This window comes from Calypte anna, chromosome 1, assembly GCF_003957555.1.
Source record: "Calypte anna isolate BGI_N300 chromosome 1, bCalAnn1_v1.p, whole genome shotgun sequence".
Taxonomy (NCBI): Eukaryota; Metazoa; Chordata; class Aves; order Apodiformes; family Trochilidae; genus Calypte; species Calypte anna.
Genome location: NC_044244.1, coordinates 65801777 through 65820423, shown reverse-complemented (window position 1 = coordinate 65820423; position 18647 = coordinate 65801777). Strand labels below are relative to the sequence as shown.

The 18647-nt window shown below is 42.3% G+C and overlaps 1 protein-coding gene across 3 annotated transcripts in view; it reads right to left on the bottom strand.

The window, feature by feature from the left end:
- Nucleotides 1-3114: 3114 nt before the first annotated feature.
- PTPRB (protein tyrosine phosphatase receptor type B) overlaps nt 3115-18647 on the bottom strand; it is a 63769-nt gene continuing 48236 nt past the window's right edge. For all 3 annotated transcript variants that reach the window (XM_008500634.2, XM_030467204.1, XM_030467904.1), the window contains 8 exons: nt 18287-18377; nt 17031-17107; nt 16085-16219; nt 14912-15034; nt 14493-14656; nt 13101-13236; nt 8973-9093; nt 3115-7485 (listed from right to left, as the gene is read on the bottom strand). In XM_008500634.2, the coding sequence (XP_008498856.1) occupies nt 7463-7485; nt 8973-9093; nt 13101-13236; nt 14493-14656; nt 14912-15034; nt 16085-16219; nt 17031-17107; nt 18287-18377 (870 nt within the window). In that variant the 3' untranslated portion in view covers nt 3115-7462. The remainder of the gene's footprint in view (nt 7486-8972; nt 9094-13100; nt 13237-14492; nt 14657-14911; nt 15035-16084; nt 16220-17030; nt 17108-18286; nt 18378-18647) is intronic.

Here is an 18647-nt window from a genome sequence, read left to right as displayed (position 1 = left end):
GTTTAGATCATTTTCATAACTTTCCATCATGTGGCAATGAAAACAAATGTATTTGCGGTAATCCCCCATCCCTAGTGACATGTATGATGTCTATGCTAAGGACAGGGACTCTTTCTAAAGAAATACTTATACCCTGCTGATTCCTTCATGCTTGCAGACTGATACAGGGATCTAGTGCTAGTGTCCTGCCCAAAGCAGCCGCTCTCCCCCTCTTAAGAGGCCTCTGACACAATTTTCCCCTAGCACTTTGCTATTCTGATGATTAGAGGAGGCATTCCAGCTGAAAATCTCTCATGCTCACCAGGTGCAGTCCTGAGGAAGAAGATGAACTGAGGACAGGGCTTGGGTTTTAGTTAAGCATCAGACCTCCGAGTGTGACTCCAAAGGGCATCACTTAAATTCAGAGCTACCACACCACACAGTATGCATGTGTCATCAGCAAACTTGCTGAAGGTGCACTCAATCCCACTGCCCTGACAAAGATGTTAAACAGCACAGGTCCCAGTACCCTGAGGAACTCCACTCATCACTGTTTTACATCTGGACAGTAGTGGACAAGCTGTTGACCACTACTCTTGGTGACAGCCCAACCAATTCCTTATTCACCAAGTGTTCCATCCATCAAAGCCATATCTTTCCAACTTTGACACTGGAATGTCATGCAGGACAGTGTCAAATGTTTGGCAAAATATGTTCCAATTTTAAGACCTAGTGCAAACCAGCCCAGCTGAGACAGATATGCAGAAAAAGCATCCATAAGAGCCATCCTGTGAAACAGGGCTACTGGGAGACTTTTCCCCAGGAGGGCCTCACTCAGCTCACCCCTTTCTGCCCATTCCTTGTCTTTTAGAAAAATTTGTCTCCTTGAGCAACAGGTAAAGATCAGCAGGGGCAGAAATAGCTGGGTTTGTGCTCTTCTTGTCCTGAGAGGACTCAAACTGCAGGTCTCTGAGCAGGTTGTGTGGCCTTAAATTACTGCAGGGAGAGCAGCAAAACCACTGCTTTTACCCTGGGCTAGAGAGCTGCCCCAGCCACTCCCTGATCCTATTGATTTGGCACCATGGCAGGCCCGGGTGCTGACCTTCATAGACAAGCAAGGTCAGGGCCTGTAACTTGGCAGGCATTTTGGTACAAGCAGGGGGAAAGTGCTGCACAGTAATGTCTGTCCCAGCCGCTGCAGGTCTTCCTGGCAATGCCTGGCATTCCGCAGCTGCACGAGGCCATGGTGGCTGCCCTCTTGGCCTGCTTCTTGGCAGCTTTCTCTGCTCCTGGCCTTCAGCCTGGGAGGGGAGGCCCTGGGCTGAGCCATGAACACAGCAGTGCTGGCTGGCAGAACCAGCAGGTATCTGCCACGTATCTGCCAGCTGCCTCCATAAGGAACCCCTGTGCCACGGCCCCATGGAACACCTCAGCACTGAAGGAATAATGGCAGCTCCAGCCTCCAGGCTTCCCCTTAGTTTCCTCTCTCCCTTTGATCCCTGAAGCCGTGTCTGCCCATCTGAAGCATCTCTGGGGGCCAGGATATTCTCCTGTCACCCTTTATAGCTGGGAATTTGGGTCAGGAGGGGTGAGGAAGACAGTCTGCAGCTGAGCTCCATCCCTGTGTTGATGGTAGGGACCCTGCCTGGTCAATGGCAGCCCTCAGGATGATTTTAGCCTCTTGTAGGGACCCCAGGACCTATGCAACAGCAAAGCTGTAGGTGCTGAGTTTATGTTTTGCCTGGAGATTTTGAGGTCTGCAAAAAACTTTGCCCTTGGACCTTAGTGGCTCCATGTCTGCTTGGTGCTGCTAATTGTTCCAAGCTTCTGGGAGCAGAGACCATCCTTGATCCCAAGGCAAACACCTTGTTGAGGTTTTGTATGATACCAATGACAATTAATGTCTAACTGGGGTAAAAAGAGGGTATCAGACATCTGCAGGAGCTAGACCCCAGAAAATGTGAGGCATACATGCCTGCTCCTGCAGATACATCAACAATAAAATCCCTGGGGCTATTTGTGTCTGAAGACCCCCACCTGCCAGTGCTGCTGGGACTTGCCCTGCCCAGCGTGCTCCTGGAAGTGAGTGCCCAGTGATGGGAGGTGGTGCCTGCAGCTGCCGAGGGGTCAAAACCATCAGATGAATTCAAAGGGACAGCCATTCGTGGCTCAGTGAGTAACTCAGTCCAGCTCCTGCAGAGCACGTCTCCTCAGTTCCATGTATCTCTGACCCTGGTAACAGGAAAAATGGGTCTGGCTTTTTTTGCAGCTTCTCTGAAATGCAACATTTTCCACAAAGTAAGTGGAATGCTGTTTTTTTTTTCCTGTGTTTCTTCTTTTGCTGCTGAGATTTTTTACACGGGTCAGGACTGCTATTGTACCTGAGTGATGTGCAAAGACTGGGTTAGTAACACTTTAAATTCTCACTTGTGGTATTTGCTGGCATACTGGTACTGCCATGTAGCACCTGCCATAAGATGTCTGACACCTATTCTAGGGCTTAAGAAATCAGCTTATAGTGAAGAGTGAGACTGGCAGAAACAAACAAACAATGTTATTATCTGTCACTAGTATAGGAAATCATGATAAATAAGGTATAACTGAGATATACAGCAGTGGCAATAAGCATGCTACTGCCAAGCACTCTGAGCCCACAAGAAAGCTAATGGTTTTTAAGCATTCCGGAGGCTGGGAGTGGAATATGTTTGTTAAAAGCATGGTTTGGAACCCTGGGTGACAGGTAGTGATAGAGCCTCAGCAGAGTGTTAATTGGTATAACCACCAGGTGAAATGTCTCTACAATCACAGGCACTCAAGTTCAAGATGCACTGTTGCTACAGGTACTCGTTGTATAACCCAGACAGTATCAGCTTTATTGAAGGAGGAAAGCAGAACACCAGGGATGTAAAGGGAACAACAGTATCTTTCCATATGGGCACTAATCCAGCCAACAGGCAACAGCAGAGCTCCCTTTCCCCCAACAGACTGAGGCTTCTGATGAATTTAATGCTCTCTGAAGACCATCTCACTTGAAATCAAACTCACTTATGACCTCTTTCTGAGTAGCAGGACAACAAAATTTATAATGCAAAAGCAGTCAAACAGAAGATGAGAGCGTGATTTTTTTTAAAAATTATTACTTTATTCATGAACTGTTTATAAAAATGTGTAAAATATACTCAAATATATTTGATTTGTTGACTGTAGCTAAAAATATAAAAATATACTTAACAATGCATAAATTAAATCGACAATAGTAGCACAATACTGTGTTCACCCAGTGTTTATTAGGAACACAAATATAAGTAATGATATAACAAATGAGAATGGAGTATGTGCTGAAGGTGTTTTTCAGACACTTTACACTATGGCTAGCCACATTTTAAATATCATGGGTTTTTTAAATGTAGCATACTACCCTACTGTAGAGCAATATATATGCAGGTACTTGACAATATAGTATTTCTTTAGATTTAAACCAAATCAAGGAACAAGTAAATCATCAGGCATGTCAATCTATGAGCATCACTAACACATTATGTGCCCAAATCCACAGTTTATGATAAATTTAGCTCGTCCTTAGTGTCCAGTATTAAAAAAAAAAATCCCATTCTGAACTACCTGTTGATCTGTGAGGTTGCTGGTGACTGACCAGCTTGCTTTGGCCATAGTGGTGCTACCAACAGGTCAGGAGATCTGCAGCCCTGGGAGGAGATGCTAATACACTGATCAGGCAGGTTGTTGTTCTCACCCCACTAGTCTGCATATTAACGCCTGAGAGGTACTCATGTACTCCTATCTGTCTACTATTTAACTTTCTGTTTTCAAAGTGTAAATAACTATATATAATATATAATATAAAATACAAACCTAAAGCACACACATTTTCTTTTTTCTGTTCTACAAATGAAAGGAAATTCATAGTATATCAGGCATAAAATAATATTTCTGGAAATTTTAGGCACGTATATAAGCTGTATAAATAACTATAGCAGCAGAAAAAAAACCATATAAAGTTGCACTTTTATGACATCTTCACAGTATGTCGATTTCTCTCACCCACTTTTGTGTTCCATTTGTAACAAAACATATTACTTGTCTACTCCAGCTATGCAAAATACTTTTTTTTTTTTTTTCATTCTAGAATCGGTAGTGGATCTTGTAATTGTATTGCACAGACTTTTTTAAAAAAACAACACATTTAATACATTTTTTCATTATTATAAAACTTTCATTACAAAATTTGAATTAACCTAAAAGCCCAACCCTGCAAGTGCTTCAGAAGTGGAATAATATTCTCTAGGCAAGCATTCCAGTTACCTTTCATGAAAGTACTCAGGTAGCTTTGTGGATAATACAGAGATTCACAGAACTGGGCTCCAAGTGTGCAAACTTTAGCTTATGGATCAGTGACAACACTACAACGCTTTATAACATTATTATTGGGAAACATCAAGAAGGGAATTCTGAACATCAGTCATGGACATTCAAAAGAGAAACATCCTCTTCAGCAGAGGGTGTCTTTTTCCTTAAGAGGTCTTTTTGTTCAGTAAATAGGCTCCTTCAAGTTCATTTCTTCTTACATTAACAATTTCCTTCTATTCAGCTTAGAGGCACAGTAAATATAATTAATTATACTGATAAGTAGGTGTCTTATATAAACAAAATGCTACATAGATACTTTTTACTTATCCTTGGTCGATTTACACTGGTTTCTTTCAATCAGAACAGACTAGAAAGCAGAACCATAGCAATACCATGTGCCTACACTCTCACAAGTGACTCAGCTTGGCAGGGGTATAATGCTGCTCAAGAGCACTGTGCCAGAGTGCTTAAAGTCATCTGTCATGTTACTAAGTGATGAGAAGGAAGAGGCTAATGAATTGTGTCCATTAGTAGCTGAGAGAAAAAATGAAAAAAGCTGTCTGCTACAACACGATTCTTTCGGGTGCAGATTTGTGAATTCTATGGGTGCAGAGGAAGGAGCTGAGAAAGTGTTAAAAGAAAGATCAGAACAATGCATATCTTTCTGAAAATAAGTAACAACAGGCACACTTAGTATACAATCAGACATTTGCCTGCAAATCATATATTATTGACCAAGTTCCATTTCCCTCTGCATAAAAAATGACATAGTAATATATCATGTGAAATAATTTATAGGGTACATTTGTAACATTTTTACAGTGTAATTGTACTGCTGGTAACTAACACGGTGATCTTTTTTCTTCAGATACTGCTGCAAAAAGAGAGGACTAAATGCAGCACACGTAACACAACAGCAATATTCATGATTCCCTAAGTTCAGCTGTTATTAGCAGAGCCAATGATTGATATAAAGCTGCTGTGCTTTTCTGTCCTTGCTTGCTAACCTAGAGTCTATCTAGCAAAGTAATAAAGATAAAAAGTGGCCTGCAGAAAAACTGCACATTTCTTTGTGGTTTTGCTTAGATTTCCCTCTGTAAAAATTACTTCCATTATAATTCTAGTTCCCTTCTCCGGGACCCATTAAGGGTGGTGAATCTCAACGTTTGTGTGGGGCAAAAGAGGATATACAAAAGGAAAGAGCAGTATTTTCATAGAGAGACATCTAAAAGGTTAACCAAGCTTACATATTCTGAGCAGTTGTGATCGGTGATTTGAAGGGTAGCTTCATATGAAGATACAGGGTCAAGAAAGGGTGCAACTACAGATGGAGCAGGAAGGAAGAATGACCGTGAGCCTTCTAGGGAAACCAGAGTGACATTAATGTGCATAGTCCTGCTGCTTCTGCTTTGGAATGATTTAAGCAAACTATGTCACAGCCACCTAGAAGATTTCTTCAGCCATCATCAGGTAGGTGTTCCTACTCCAAGGAGATTGCAGCTCCCATTTGACATGGTGAAATCACAGTAGTCTAGACTGAGGGCCACAGCAGTTCCTCAGTTAGGCACTTCAGTGCATTGGCAGGTTCTCAGGAGGCCTCACGGGATTTAGGCACTTGTATTCAGCAGCAGGCTAAGTTTTCTTTAGGTAAAGTAAGAGTAGATACATGACAAGAGAACTATGGAGCCCTTCTTTCTTTTTGTGATTGAGAACTGTGTACTGCTTCTCTGTTTGAAGAGTGTTTCATAAAGACAAAGAATAGCTGAACAGCACGTTCAGTCCCTTGACTGAAAATCCTCTTTGCAGAAGAGAGAGGATGTGCCTAATCCGCTTGGCTGGGCAGGATACCTGGTGAGTGCTCTTGATTATATTTCTTGCTAATCACCAAATGCTTTCAGCCATCCAATGATTAGCAGACCCCTACCAACCTACATCCCCTGGTTTACTGATGAACTTTTTTCTATGTGAACTGGCCTCGTGATGCTGACATTGAGCAACATCTAAGTGAAAGAGCAACATCTAAGCAGCTGTGTGGACAAGCTGGGGCCATGCTTTCCCTTTGTGAAAGCAAGAGGCATTTGAAGACCAACACCTGGGACAAAGCAGCTATGCTGCAAGCAGCTTAAGGCCAAAGCTAGTTGTGTAAACTGTGGGATATATACCTCTTTATCTCTTTATTTCAACACATTAAGAATCTCTACTTTTTTATCTGTCATGGTACGGTATTATTTTTTCTGAGCTATGGAAGTAGCCAGACTGCAAATCCTTACAGGTCTGTTAATATGAATGTCTGAGGTGTTTTCCTTGAACACCATTCTTACCATAATTATACAAATGTGAAAATGCACAGACACAGGCTGTGGTCTGATTCTGCTCTCTTAAATCAGTGTAAAGAAATCATAATGTGACCTGTCTCCCCCCAAAGCATGCATGCTGGGGGAAAGGTCTGCAAGACCTTTCATGGTGGTGTATGTTGTTGGATATTTTTCTACTATGTCACAATAGACTGAAAGAGTTGCTTTCAGTGGACCCTGTTTTGCTCTGCTGGTAATGAGTTCTGAAAAAGGTATGTCACTGTGTCATGGGTTATACCCATTTTTGTCAGATGAAAAGCAGTAAGTTTAAAGTGTAGAGTAGCATTGTAATTCCTACACAGGACTACTGTTCCCTTACTTAATAGTAGCTTATTTCATCTCAAAAACACTGAACTGGTTTAAGAAAAATTAGGTTCTCCCTATAGGCTTTTTCCTCTGTGTTTCATGCCAATACTGCCCCAAACACAGCAGTCCTGTTAGCCATACAATTCAAAATAGTTTATGTAGAACAGTTCATAAAAACTATGATAAGAAAAAATACTATTATCTGAAGCTTAATATTAATATAAACAATATAGAAAAAACATATTTACATAATGCCAAAATACAATTATATACAATAATTTCTATTACACTTAAATTATGTATATTTTAAAAATCACCAGACCAATAAATTATGCACAGTCCCAAAAGAATGGTCTGGCACCTTTCTAGTGCATGAAATACATACATTAAAAAACCAAACAAAACCCTTAGTTGACAAAAACGCCTAGTGGTCACAAAAGCAGATGTCTGTAACATTCTTAGTGCCTTGAATAAACAGCATCTGAAATCAAGGAAAAGTGAGATTAGAAAAAGCAGAACAAGCCAGGCTTAATGTTCAACTTTCCCAACTACTCTGAAAGGTGGTTGAGTGGCAGCAGCACTGGCTGGTGACTGATGTGGCAGCTGAAGAGCAGATCCCACCTCTGCTTTTGCTAGCACTCCCAACTTGTGGAACCATGGTATCCTCCAATCCTTGGCATCCTCCAATCCTGCTCATCTTATCTGATGATAAGATTTCTATGTGCTAGATGAAGAAAATTATTTTGATTGTTCATCATATAATCGTAATTCCTAATATCCAAAATTGAGGTGCTATGGAGATCCTGCTGTCTCATTCTGAAGGCTTGTACAGCCCTTAGGAATCAGGTCTAACAGGACACAGAAGCCACCTTAGAGCATCTCCAGACTGGACCTCTGGCCACAAGGATTATAGAATCATCCTGGTTGGAAAGGACCTTCAAGATCATCAAGTCCAACCATAAGCCCTACACCACAGTAATCACTAAATCATCTCCCAAAGCACCATGTCTACCTGCTTTTTGCAACACCCCCAGGGACAACGACTCCACTACCTCCTTGGGCAACAAGTTCCCATGCTTCACCACTCTTTTATTGAAGAAATTCTTGTCCTACCACTAGTCACTAGGGAGAAGAGGCCAACAGTAGCCTTACTACACCCTCCTTTCAGGTAGTTGTAGAGAGCAATGAGGTCTCCCTTCAGACTCCTCTTCTCCAGCCTGAACAGCCCCAGCACCTTCAGCCTCTCCTCGTAAGACCTGTTCTCCAGACTCAGCCTGGACGCCCTTCTCTGCACCTGCTCTAGTACCTCAATGTCCTTCCTATGCTGTGATGCCCCAAACTGCACACAGTACTCCAGGTGTGGTTTCACCAAGGCTGAGTAAAGGAATAAGATCACCTCCCTGGTCCTGCTAAAGAAGAGGGGGTGAAGGGCAGTACTAGTGACAGGTTTGCTACTCCTGCAATTCGTACTGCCAAGGGACTGGATAGAGGCTGGGAAAAAGCATACATTGCCCATTCAAGAGGGAATTATCCTAAAGCCACCAATACAGTCAACAGCAAATGCTGGTGATCCAGGACATAAGACAAACTCCAGGAATGACAGAAGAGCCAGTGGCCACAGAATGTTTATAAGTGGGTGGTGAAAACCTGGTGAGGTAAGGCAGGGATGATAGGGAAGGGATGAGGGATGATCCTTCATGATAGGGAAGAGGTTTAGTTTCCTCAACAGCACAGGAATCATGAAGCATGAGAAAGGGAGAGCATGAAGTTAAGATAGTTACAATGACTAATAATGGACGAAATAAAGGTGCAGTTGCAAGAGTGACAAGAGCAAAAGATTGAAGAAAGGAAGCTTCAGGAAGAAAACAAGTATCAGTGGCTCAGGGTAACACAATTTTCACCCTCAATTACATTGTCAATAGGCTATTACATTTGAAACATTTTACAGTTTGATCAACTTGCATTTACCTCTGTGATATTCTGGATTCACATTTTCATATATTGGAAACAAGGGATTTTCTTGTTCACTGCGAAGTTTTCTGGCTCTTAGCACATCTCTCACACATTGATGTAAGTATACGTATTGACACTGAAAAAGAATGTTTTAAAGTCATCCAAGGAAATGTTGTAATTTAATTTTCTGTATAGTGAAAAATTACAGGCTAACTGTGTCACATAAAATCAAGTTTGGTGCTAAAATGAAAATATACTTAGAGAATTCATTTCCTTTTCACACTAGTAATGTAGTAAACTTTTGTCCTTTTTAGAAATGCCACCAGTTAAACATAAATAAACACAGTGAGTTCTGATGGATCATGACATGAGTGAAAGCACTATCAACTGTAAGGCATAAGTTGACATGATGCTGTCTTGTATAGCTGCTACCTCTGAATGCTTTGGTATAAAGTATGTGTAACAGAATTAGTATGTACAGGGAAGCACAACAAAGAGACAACAATTTCCTAATGTTTTTATTCTGCAAATAAATACATTCCACAGAATTTTATCTTATAAGTATGTAAATATTTATATAACTAAAAATATATAAATATTTCATAGAACTTTGATCACCTTTTCTGGCAAAAGCAGTATTTTTTTATCCAATATAAGGTATGAGAGTGCTTCTGACTATGTGGTGAATGACAGACTCTTTTCCGATGAATGACTTTCATAGAAGGAAGGTAGGATGACATTCACAATCAAAGAGGGGAGGGTCAGCATATTATTGACTTCTTATCAAACGACCTTTGGAAATTCTTGGAAATTCTCTGTGTAGTACTCTAGGAGTAAGATTATTACCCAGGAGGTTTGTATAAAAAGACAACTTTACTTAAAAATTAGTAAGATTATAAAGCATGTCAGATTACAACTAGCAGAATTATAAAGGAAGGTACTTTTAAAGCAATTGATTACAATTTAGCAAAATTTAAGGAAGCTGTCAAAACAACAGGTTACAACTAACAAAACTTAAAGCAATGGGTTGTGACACTTAACAAAGTTAGAAACTATGTTATCCTTGTGTTAAAAACAGAGACACAGAGAGAGAGAGAGATAGGATAGGAAGGACAACACCACTCTTGGATCCAGGGATGAGCTTGTTAGGAAGCTGTGGTCCTTGGATGGCAGGCGCACGTCCAGCATTTCAAATGTGCCTCTTTTTTGCTACCTGGCCCCACTTTTTTTTTTGTGGGGGGGGGGGGGGGGGGGGCTTTGGCATATCTTGCAAAGCCAGATGTTCACTTGGCCCCCTCCAAATGGGATGAATGGGCAATACCCTTATTTCTGCACATGCACCCTCTCCAGTGGCTTTACCTGGGGCACACACAAGATGTCACTCTGCCTTCCCAGAGTGCAGTTTGCCTGCCCCTGTCCCTTATGGAATAAGGACAGAGTCCTGCCTGTCAGGGTGGCATCAAACAGCTCCCCTTGCAAGGACAGCGTTCAGCTGTTCGGGATGGCCACTACAGGAGGGGCTGCTCTTGTGAGAATAGGGCCCTGTTTATCAGGGTGGTTCCCCAAATGAGGGTCTCTCCTTGGGAGAACAGAGTCCAGATGGCTGTCGAATGAGGCCTCCACCCAAGCACAGTGTCCACTTTGTCAGGGTGGCTGTTTTGAGACAAATATTCTTTTTGGGATTCTACACACCTTGATAGAATAGATTTTTAAATCCTCGTGCTATGCTACTCTTTGTGGTTTATGACATGCATCATTACAATTTTTTGATTTTTGAGGCATATTACATAATGGCCATGGTACAAAATCAGGCCATGCATCTTTATACATCAAAGTGTACGTTTTAACATTACATTATCTCAAAGACATAATTCCTCCAATAAGCATATGCACTTTTCCCCACAGCTTCTTTACTTATTTTTCACAAGACATTCAGCTACTCCTCTGTGCATTTTTCTCAGTGCTCTGGCTCTGGAGAAGTGATGATGCCTGTTGTTATGCACATACAGCTGCTGCTGCTGTGAAGCAGAATCCTGCACCCCACCCATCAACTGGGTGGAAGGTTGGCCACAGCATTGAGACTTCCTTTGGCAGAGACCACGTGGGACTGAACTGGTGGATAGCTTCTCTGCCTGTGTAACAGCTGCTGTGCTGAGCCCACTGTCTTTTGAACTGATGGACAAGTTTCTGTTACTCCCCTTTATGTTTTCAGCTGCAGTCTTTGGTCTGAAGCAGACCAAATCTGAACAAATCTGAAGCAGGGGCAGCATTTTCTTGCTGCTGTTTTACCGTGGCTGCATAACGTCAAGCAGGATGGTGCTGTGACATTTGGCTGAAGCATTTCATTGAAAACAGTCCTACCTGCTGGCCTGAGCTCCCCAGTGGGATCAACAGATGAGGACCTAGCTTTTATCTAACCCCCAAACAGACTGTGGAAGCAATAACATCAGGAACTAGGATGCTCACGTACATCAAATGGACTTTATGAAACAGATCTTTTCTTCTCCCTCTCCCCTACTATTTTACTTTTTCTTTAAAAGATGTGTAAGAATTGCTTCATAATTCACTGCTCATTGCAAACTTCAAATCATCATAAAATTCCAGGATAAATTTACTTCATTTTCTTGCAGGAGAACAATAGATTGTATTCCTTGTGCCCCAACCTACCTCAATGAAGTTCTGCATCAGAAAGCAGAACACAGATGCAACTGACAGCTCAGATTAACAAGAGCTGCTGAGAATACAGCAGCTCAGTGGCTGTGCACTGACTGACCCAGCTACATGGTCAGCCTACAAGTATGTTACAGCTCAAGTGGAGTGAGTATGTGTAAGCTGCAGAAGATTTCTGTCAGCCTGTCTCTGGGATGCTGATTGTGAAATCTTCCATGGGCAGGACCAGTTACAACAGGGATCTGGGTAAGACTGGAGCCACTGCTGGTCTGTGGCAGAAGTGCAGGGAGTGCTGGTAGTGGGAAGGTCACTACTCCTCATTACTGCTGTAGATGAAAGCCCTGGGTTTGGCTGCCTAATGACTTAGAACTTGTGTCAAGCTCATTCCAAGGATAACCTTTGTATTACACAGCTTTACCTGTCTATAAGCCTGGTGTTTTGAGGTAGTTGTCTCATTTGTCCATCTAGGGAAAAAGAACCACTCTCCTGAGATGCCTGTCTGCCTTTCCTGACAATAGCTGATGGGAATATAGAAGGTGAGATGCCCAGACCAGGCTGAGAATCTGTCTCCTCTCCAACAGGAGGTCTTCTGTGATTAAGATAGTTCCAGGAAATCTCTTTTGCATTCCCAGTTGAGCTTCTCTTTATACTCCTGAGGGACTTCTACATCTATCAGGAAGTCCTGTCACTGATATTTTCATTTCCATATTGCAACAAAGAGCTCCATTAGTATCAAGCTACAGGCAGACACATCAAACTTGTTCTGAAACATCTATTAACAGTTCACAGGAAAAACGTAAAGACTGCATCCACAACTTGCCTTTATTATATCAGCTCCTAAGTGTTTAGCTGCTATTAGTATAAAGTGATTTTCTTGCTTGATTTAAAAGCATAGAAAGAAATCCCAAACACATAATTTTTCTGCACTTTGAGAATAAATGTGCTTGCTTTTGCATAATATGTTGGGAAAATGCTGATCAACTTTCCAATACCATTAAGAAAAATGACAGAGAAGCTCAATAAAAAATTAACTATGAAGCCACAAGGTCACAGTACTTAGAGCTTTAAAAATATGTACATTTAATTTTCTCTGCCTTCCATTCTTTTCCCTATTATGCAGACCTGCCAGTCTGTTTTAGGACTGTCTTCCAGACCCATCCCTGACAGACCTATCTCTGCTCAAAGCTCATTTACTGGACACTACACTAACACAACAATGTGATGCTAAGTATTTGCTGCATAACCCTGTTGGGATGATCATGGGTCAGTGCCAACAGGGGAAATCTGTAGGAAGCCATTTATGGTTTGGACCTGTTGAAGGAGAGCCAACAGAAACAATCCCAAACTAGAAATTCTCACAGAGCTAAAATGTATCTCACAGTGGAACAACTGATGTGCTTTGGGTGCCTTTAAAATGAGACACTACTGTACACTGAGGCTGTGTTGCTGTATTGTAGGTTATTCAAAGCTTACCTCTGTCTGAACCATGTGAACCCGGTGAAGCCTTAGATCACGGACTGCTGCATAAATATCCACAGTGTCCTTTGAATCCAGCTGCTGCAGAATTCGGTCCAGTGCAATGAATGTTCCAGTCCTGCCAACACCAGCACTGGAAAAAGAAAACCCAAAAGATTTAAAAGGAGATGGATTAAACCATTCACTGCTTTTAGGTGATACTTTTGCAAACTTCAGATCTCCAGGGTAAGAAGCTCATTGCTCAAATGGCATCTCCAGGATTTCAAACACTTGGAAGTGGAATTTGTTTAAGAAGGGGGAAAGGATGGCAATGGTAGATGCATCTCTGTCCACAGATGCCACTGTCCATATTGCTTCCTGCTTTGGATTAATAGTCATTGAGATAGATACACAGGAAGACTACACCTGACTGCAACTTTTAAACCTCTTCACCCCACAGATGAACCAGTAGGCTTGATCCTAAAAGATCACTTGTCTTGTGCCCTGAGGAAGAGCAGAGCTGGGCAAAGTAACCCAGAGTCCCCAGTAGCTGAAATGCTGGGAAGAGGGGTTTGGAGGCATGAGGCTGGGAAGAGGAAAGTTGACCTACCAGTGATACAGTAGATATATGATGTGTTGCAGCACATGATGTACAGGCAGACACAGGTGAGGGTATGTAAGATAGATACCTCAGCCCATATGATGGGTTGAATGGTCAGATACTACATTCAGGTAGTATCAATGAGTATTTGGCTTTATTGGAAGATACACACAGCACCATGCTGCACTCTCTCTCTCACTTTGCAACCTGATATTCTGCTGCAGCTGGCCAGAGTAGGCCAGAGATCAGGCAGTCTGGTTTTTCATTTTTTGTATATGTGTGCAGGGATGGATCATAGAGCAGAGGGAGAACTGCAGCCTTGTGGCTGCAGATGATGGCACAACAGCAAAAGACCATAAGAAGGAAGTAAGGAGAGGCAGTTTCATTCATAACAGGGAAAGGATGGATCTGACAGCTAGTCTCAACATCCATGAATACTCAGATTCACCCTTGTGTATATTTAACTTTTCACAACACCCTTTTGTGTGATGTTGGGCCACCACAACAGCACACAGACAATTTATGAATGCAAAATCTTATGAGCAGTGGCAGCTGCTGAAACCTTCAGTATTCTGCATTGTTCCAAAGAGACATTGTAGTACCCTGAGAATCATTTTCAGGGAATCTCTAGGGTGAGGTTGTGAGCAAGTCCATGTTCTTTGATGCTCTGATGTATTCAGAGACTTAAAGCAACCAGCTACCCCTCAAGTTCTGTGGCTGCCTATGTCCTAACAGTGATGAACATTTGGGATCTTCCTGAGGGTACACACAAAGGCTCTTTGCCACTGACCTTTTGCTGCTGCACATACCTGCAGTGCACAATTGCTGGTCCTGTGTCTGGGGTCCTGTTGATATAATCCCTCACAGTTCTGACAAACTGGATCAAGGACTGGGTGGTCTCTGGCACACCATGGTCTGGCCAGACAGTGTAGTGGAAGTGACGAATAAGCCTTGTTGAGTCAAGCTGCTCTTCCTGTTGAGTTAAAAAAGTGTAGATCATCAGAACAGATGAGAGAGGAGAGGACACACACACAGCATGCACCTTCAGAGCAAATGCTATAGCTGCCACCAGAAATAAGCTGGGCATGATGCAATTGTACTACAGCAGAAACCTTCCTAATTTAGCTTTGCAGGTGTTTTTAAGCCAATTAATTTAAAACAAACAAACAAACAAAACCAACAACCTCACACATACACACACAAATTGAAAAGATGAACACAAACATACACTGCATATTTTAAACTCCCGTATAGTCCATTCTGGAAGCACTGATTCAGACAGCATCTCAACGATCAGGTCACCATAGTACAAGGAATCCTGGTCAAGGGGCCAGTAGTGATCACATTTTACCTGCAGGGACACAGAAAACAATAGATTTAGTAACTGTAAACAAAGCCCCCATCCAGCACTGGCAGAAGCTGGCTTCAGACCTTTTGTGCCTGAAAATGAGAGAAGAATGGCAGCTGCTGAATTCAGAGAGAGATGCTACACCTGCCATGTCAGCTCAGCAAACAAAGGCCTGGGATAGGACTGAGAAGTGGAAGTTCTCCGCATGGATGTTTGTGATGTGGGAATGGGAAGCACTTTGCTGATGCCCTCTGCTGGACACAGCATTTTCTGTCAACTCTCGTCAGAGCTCTGCATGGATGAGAGCTAAGCCTCCAATGCCTGCTCCCCCACCGCTTGCTGAGAAGACAGAAGGGCCCCACTCAGAGCCAGTGAGGTGCAGGAGACAGGTGGCTGCCTGACCTGCATCTGCCTTCACCATCTCCTCAAGAACAAACGGTAAACTGAAAGGAAATAACCCCATTTGTGCCACTAGATAGTCACTACTTAAAATTTAATCTTTTTTACAGATCTAGCCCCTGCCTTATAAAGGGTGCAGGATGCAGTTATACCTGGGGAGGTGCAGTGTTGGGGCAGCTAAATAACCCACTTCTACTTGCACTCAGTAAGACTGTTAAGTGCTTCAGTGGTCTCTGCTTACTACATCAGGGCTTATGCATCAGAAATAATTGTATATATTTAATGATCCACATTTGCTCTCTAGAGCTTATATTTAAAGTACTAGTTGATTTGAGTTGATTTGACAAACAGGAAAATTTTGCTGGTGGTTGCCCTTCTGCACACCTTATATTAGCATTAGTGAGAAAAGTCCTGGATTAGAAGCACTGATATCTGTTCCTAACTCTAGCTTTAACATACTGCATGATCTTGAGATGGTCACCACATCCTCATTTCACAGCCTTAATCTGTTTCCAGTCTTTAGATTATACCGCTTGTCTCTTACTATTTATCTCCTAGACTGGGGCCTTTGACATTACTGTGATGCAAATAATAAGTATAACTCTTAAGAGGTGTTATAAAAGTCAGTAATAATATGGAAGTGTCACTGCTTACCCGGCCCTTCTCAACACATTGGGTTACCATGACAATGTTGTGGACATTTTGCTCCCATGCCATCTTCCAGAACTCATCTTTGGTGCCAGGCAAAGGGCCCTGAGTTGCTATGTATTCCCTGCGGAAATTATTGCCCTGTAAGTAAAGAAAACTCCATTAGTTTCCATATAGGCAGAAAAAAAGATCTTTTAGCAACTGAACAAGCTATGGGGTTCTAGCCAGGGCTCTGCAACAAAGATGTTCTTGCTAGGACAATAGTTTTGAGAACTAAATTCTTGCCTCAGACATGGAAGAAGTCTGGTTGGAACAGAGAGAAGGAAAGACTGCAGCAGTGTACTTAAATACTGTCTCTTACGTGCCAGTCAAAGCTTTTATTTGTTCTATTGTATTCAGCACAGTCTCATGCAATTTTGGAGCTATTAAGGGTTTTTGTTTTATCTACTGCTTTTAACAAATTAGCTGAGTTCTGCACTGAAATCTGGATTGCTAAAGCTACTGCTATTATTAATCACAACTCTTTGGCAAAGGGTATTATTTTAATCTCAGCCAGTTTCACGGTCCTGCAAGGTGCCAACAGTGTCAGGATGAGCTACAGCTCCACAATCAGGGAGCCACCTGCAGTGATAGCTCCAGTTGTTGTGGACACAGTATAAAATCAGTGACCTTTAAAAATGTGTCCTTGGCCAATTAGACCTGCTATCTTACATAACTATAGCAATCCAAGAAAGTGTCCTTAAGTGCTGGGTAAATCACTCACAGTTAACTTAATATCAGCCAGACACAGCCTTTCAGCACACCCACAAAATGAGTTCTCAGACTTCTAGCTCAAGTGAATTAATGAAGGGGGAGGGGAGCCTTAAGCGTTCAGCTTTATATTCAGTTTTACATGAAGGACAAAGTACCACTGGAGGGGGGGAATGTAAAATACTATCCTTGAGTCACTTACTGGTATGTAGCTTGCATTAATATAGTCTGAGCAAGGGTCATCATCCACATTGGAAAGTTTCACTCTTGATGTATCATCTAGAAAGAAATCAATTAAAGGAGGGTTGTGGCTAGGTCTCTGTGTTGAGTCCCTCTCCCATTTACAGAAATGCATTTGCGAAAGGACTGGTAGTATTATTACAAGGCTTTATACAGACAGCTAATTTAGAGGGATAACTGTTTATATTACTTCTTTCATCCATGAATGCTGTGGAGTGTTCCAAAGACTAGGAGATGGATGGGTGAGAAGGAAGCAGTGAACATCCAGAAATTCCTGTGCTGAGTTGTACAGGGTTTTTGTTACGGCAACAAAAGAGCCACTACAGCATCTTGCTTTGTTCCTGCCACCAGTGTGCTGTACTGGACAGTAGTGCCCAGAGCTGTCCTTGAAAGAGCAGTTGAGCTTCAGTGGTCAGCACAACTCCCAGGCCAAGTGTCTTCCCTAGGTAGAGAGCCCTCTGCAGAGGTACAGAGTGCCTAAAACACCAGGTCGCTGATTTGTGAGATAGTTCCATGTTGGATATCAGTCAGGTATTGTTTCTTGTACATCAAGGGCATGCTCCCCAACCTGATACCACAGGAAGAATACAGGAGATGCTGTGAGGCTGTACTCCATGCATGCACCATGCCCAGCAGCCAGGCAGCATGTGGGGCAGGGAGTCATGTCGTGTTCTTCCTCAACACACAGAGTGTTAGCTCAAAAGCCACCAGGCAAGAAATCAAAGGGGGAAACTCTAAATGACAGGACTTGCCTCAGGAGAACAAGGCTAGCTTCACACGTCCTACCACACTAGCTCTGCATTTTATAGTATGTTTTCTGTGTTTATAGTATGCTTCCGCATGTTTTCTCTGAGAAGAGAGATTTGGCAAAGGTGTCAAAAAGCACTGAATGGCTGTATGTAAACAACCCCACTGTTATTTCTGATATCCTTGCTATCATCAGTGACTGAATGCCCATAATAGCTGAAGATTTTTCTCTCTCAACTGAATGCCAGCCAGCACACCTCTAGTGCAAAATGAAATTACTGATCTGTGTGAAGCCATTCAGGATCATACATCATCTGCCTCCAAGGACCAGAACTGAGATGGTATAGGTATTTCATCTCTGACAGAAAGGAGAGAAGGGGTTGACTGCATTCTCTTTTCCACTAGGCTTGCTGAAAAAAGTGAAAAATAGTCCATGTGATGTAATATTACAAAACCAAGCCTAAAACTCACAGGGCAATATATTATTGTATCGATTTTTCCCTCTGTTCTCTGGCAGAAGTGCTATGTCACATGTCTGGTTTCGACCCACATCTTTCAAGTCCTGCAAAAAAAAGGTACAAATAAAATCTAAGGTGAACATAATTAAAGGATGTGACAACATAGGAGGACACTGCTTATCAGCTCTGGACAGAGAATGGGTAGTTTTTTTAAAAAACAAACTGTAATTAAATAGCTAATCATACTGGTTCACAGCAGAAACTGTGGCTGGCAGGTGCTTTCCATGCTTTATCACACAGATGTGCCACACAGATGAATGCTCCTGACCTCAGCCACATAGGTTATCAGGCAGAGGCTGCCAAACAGAAGATGC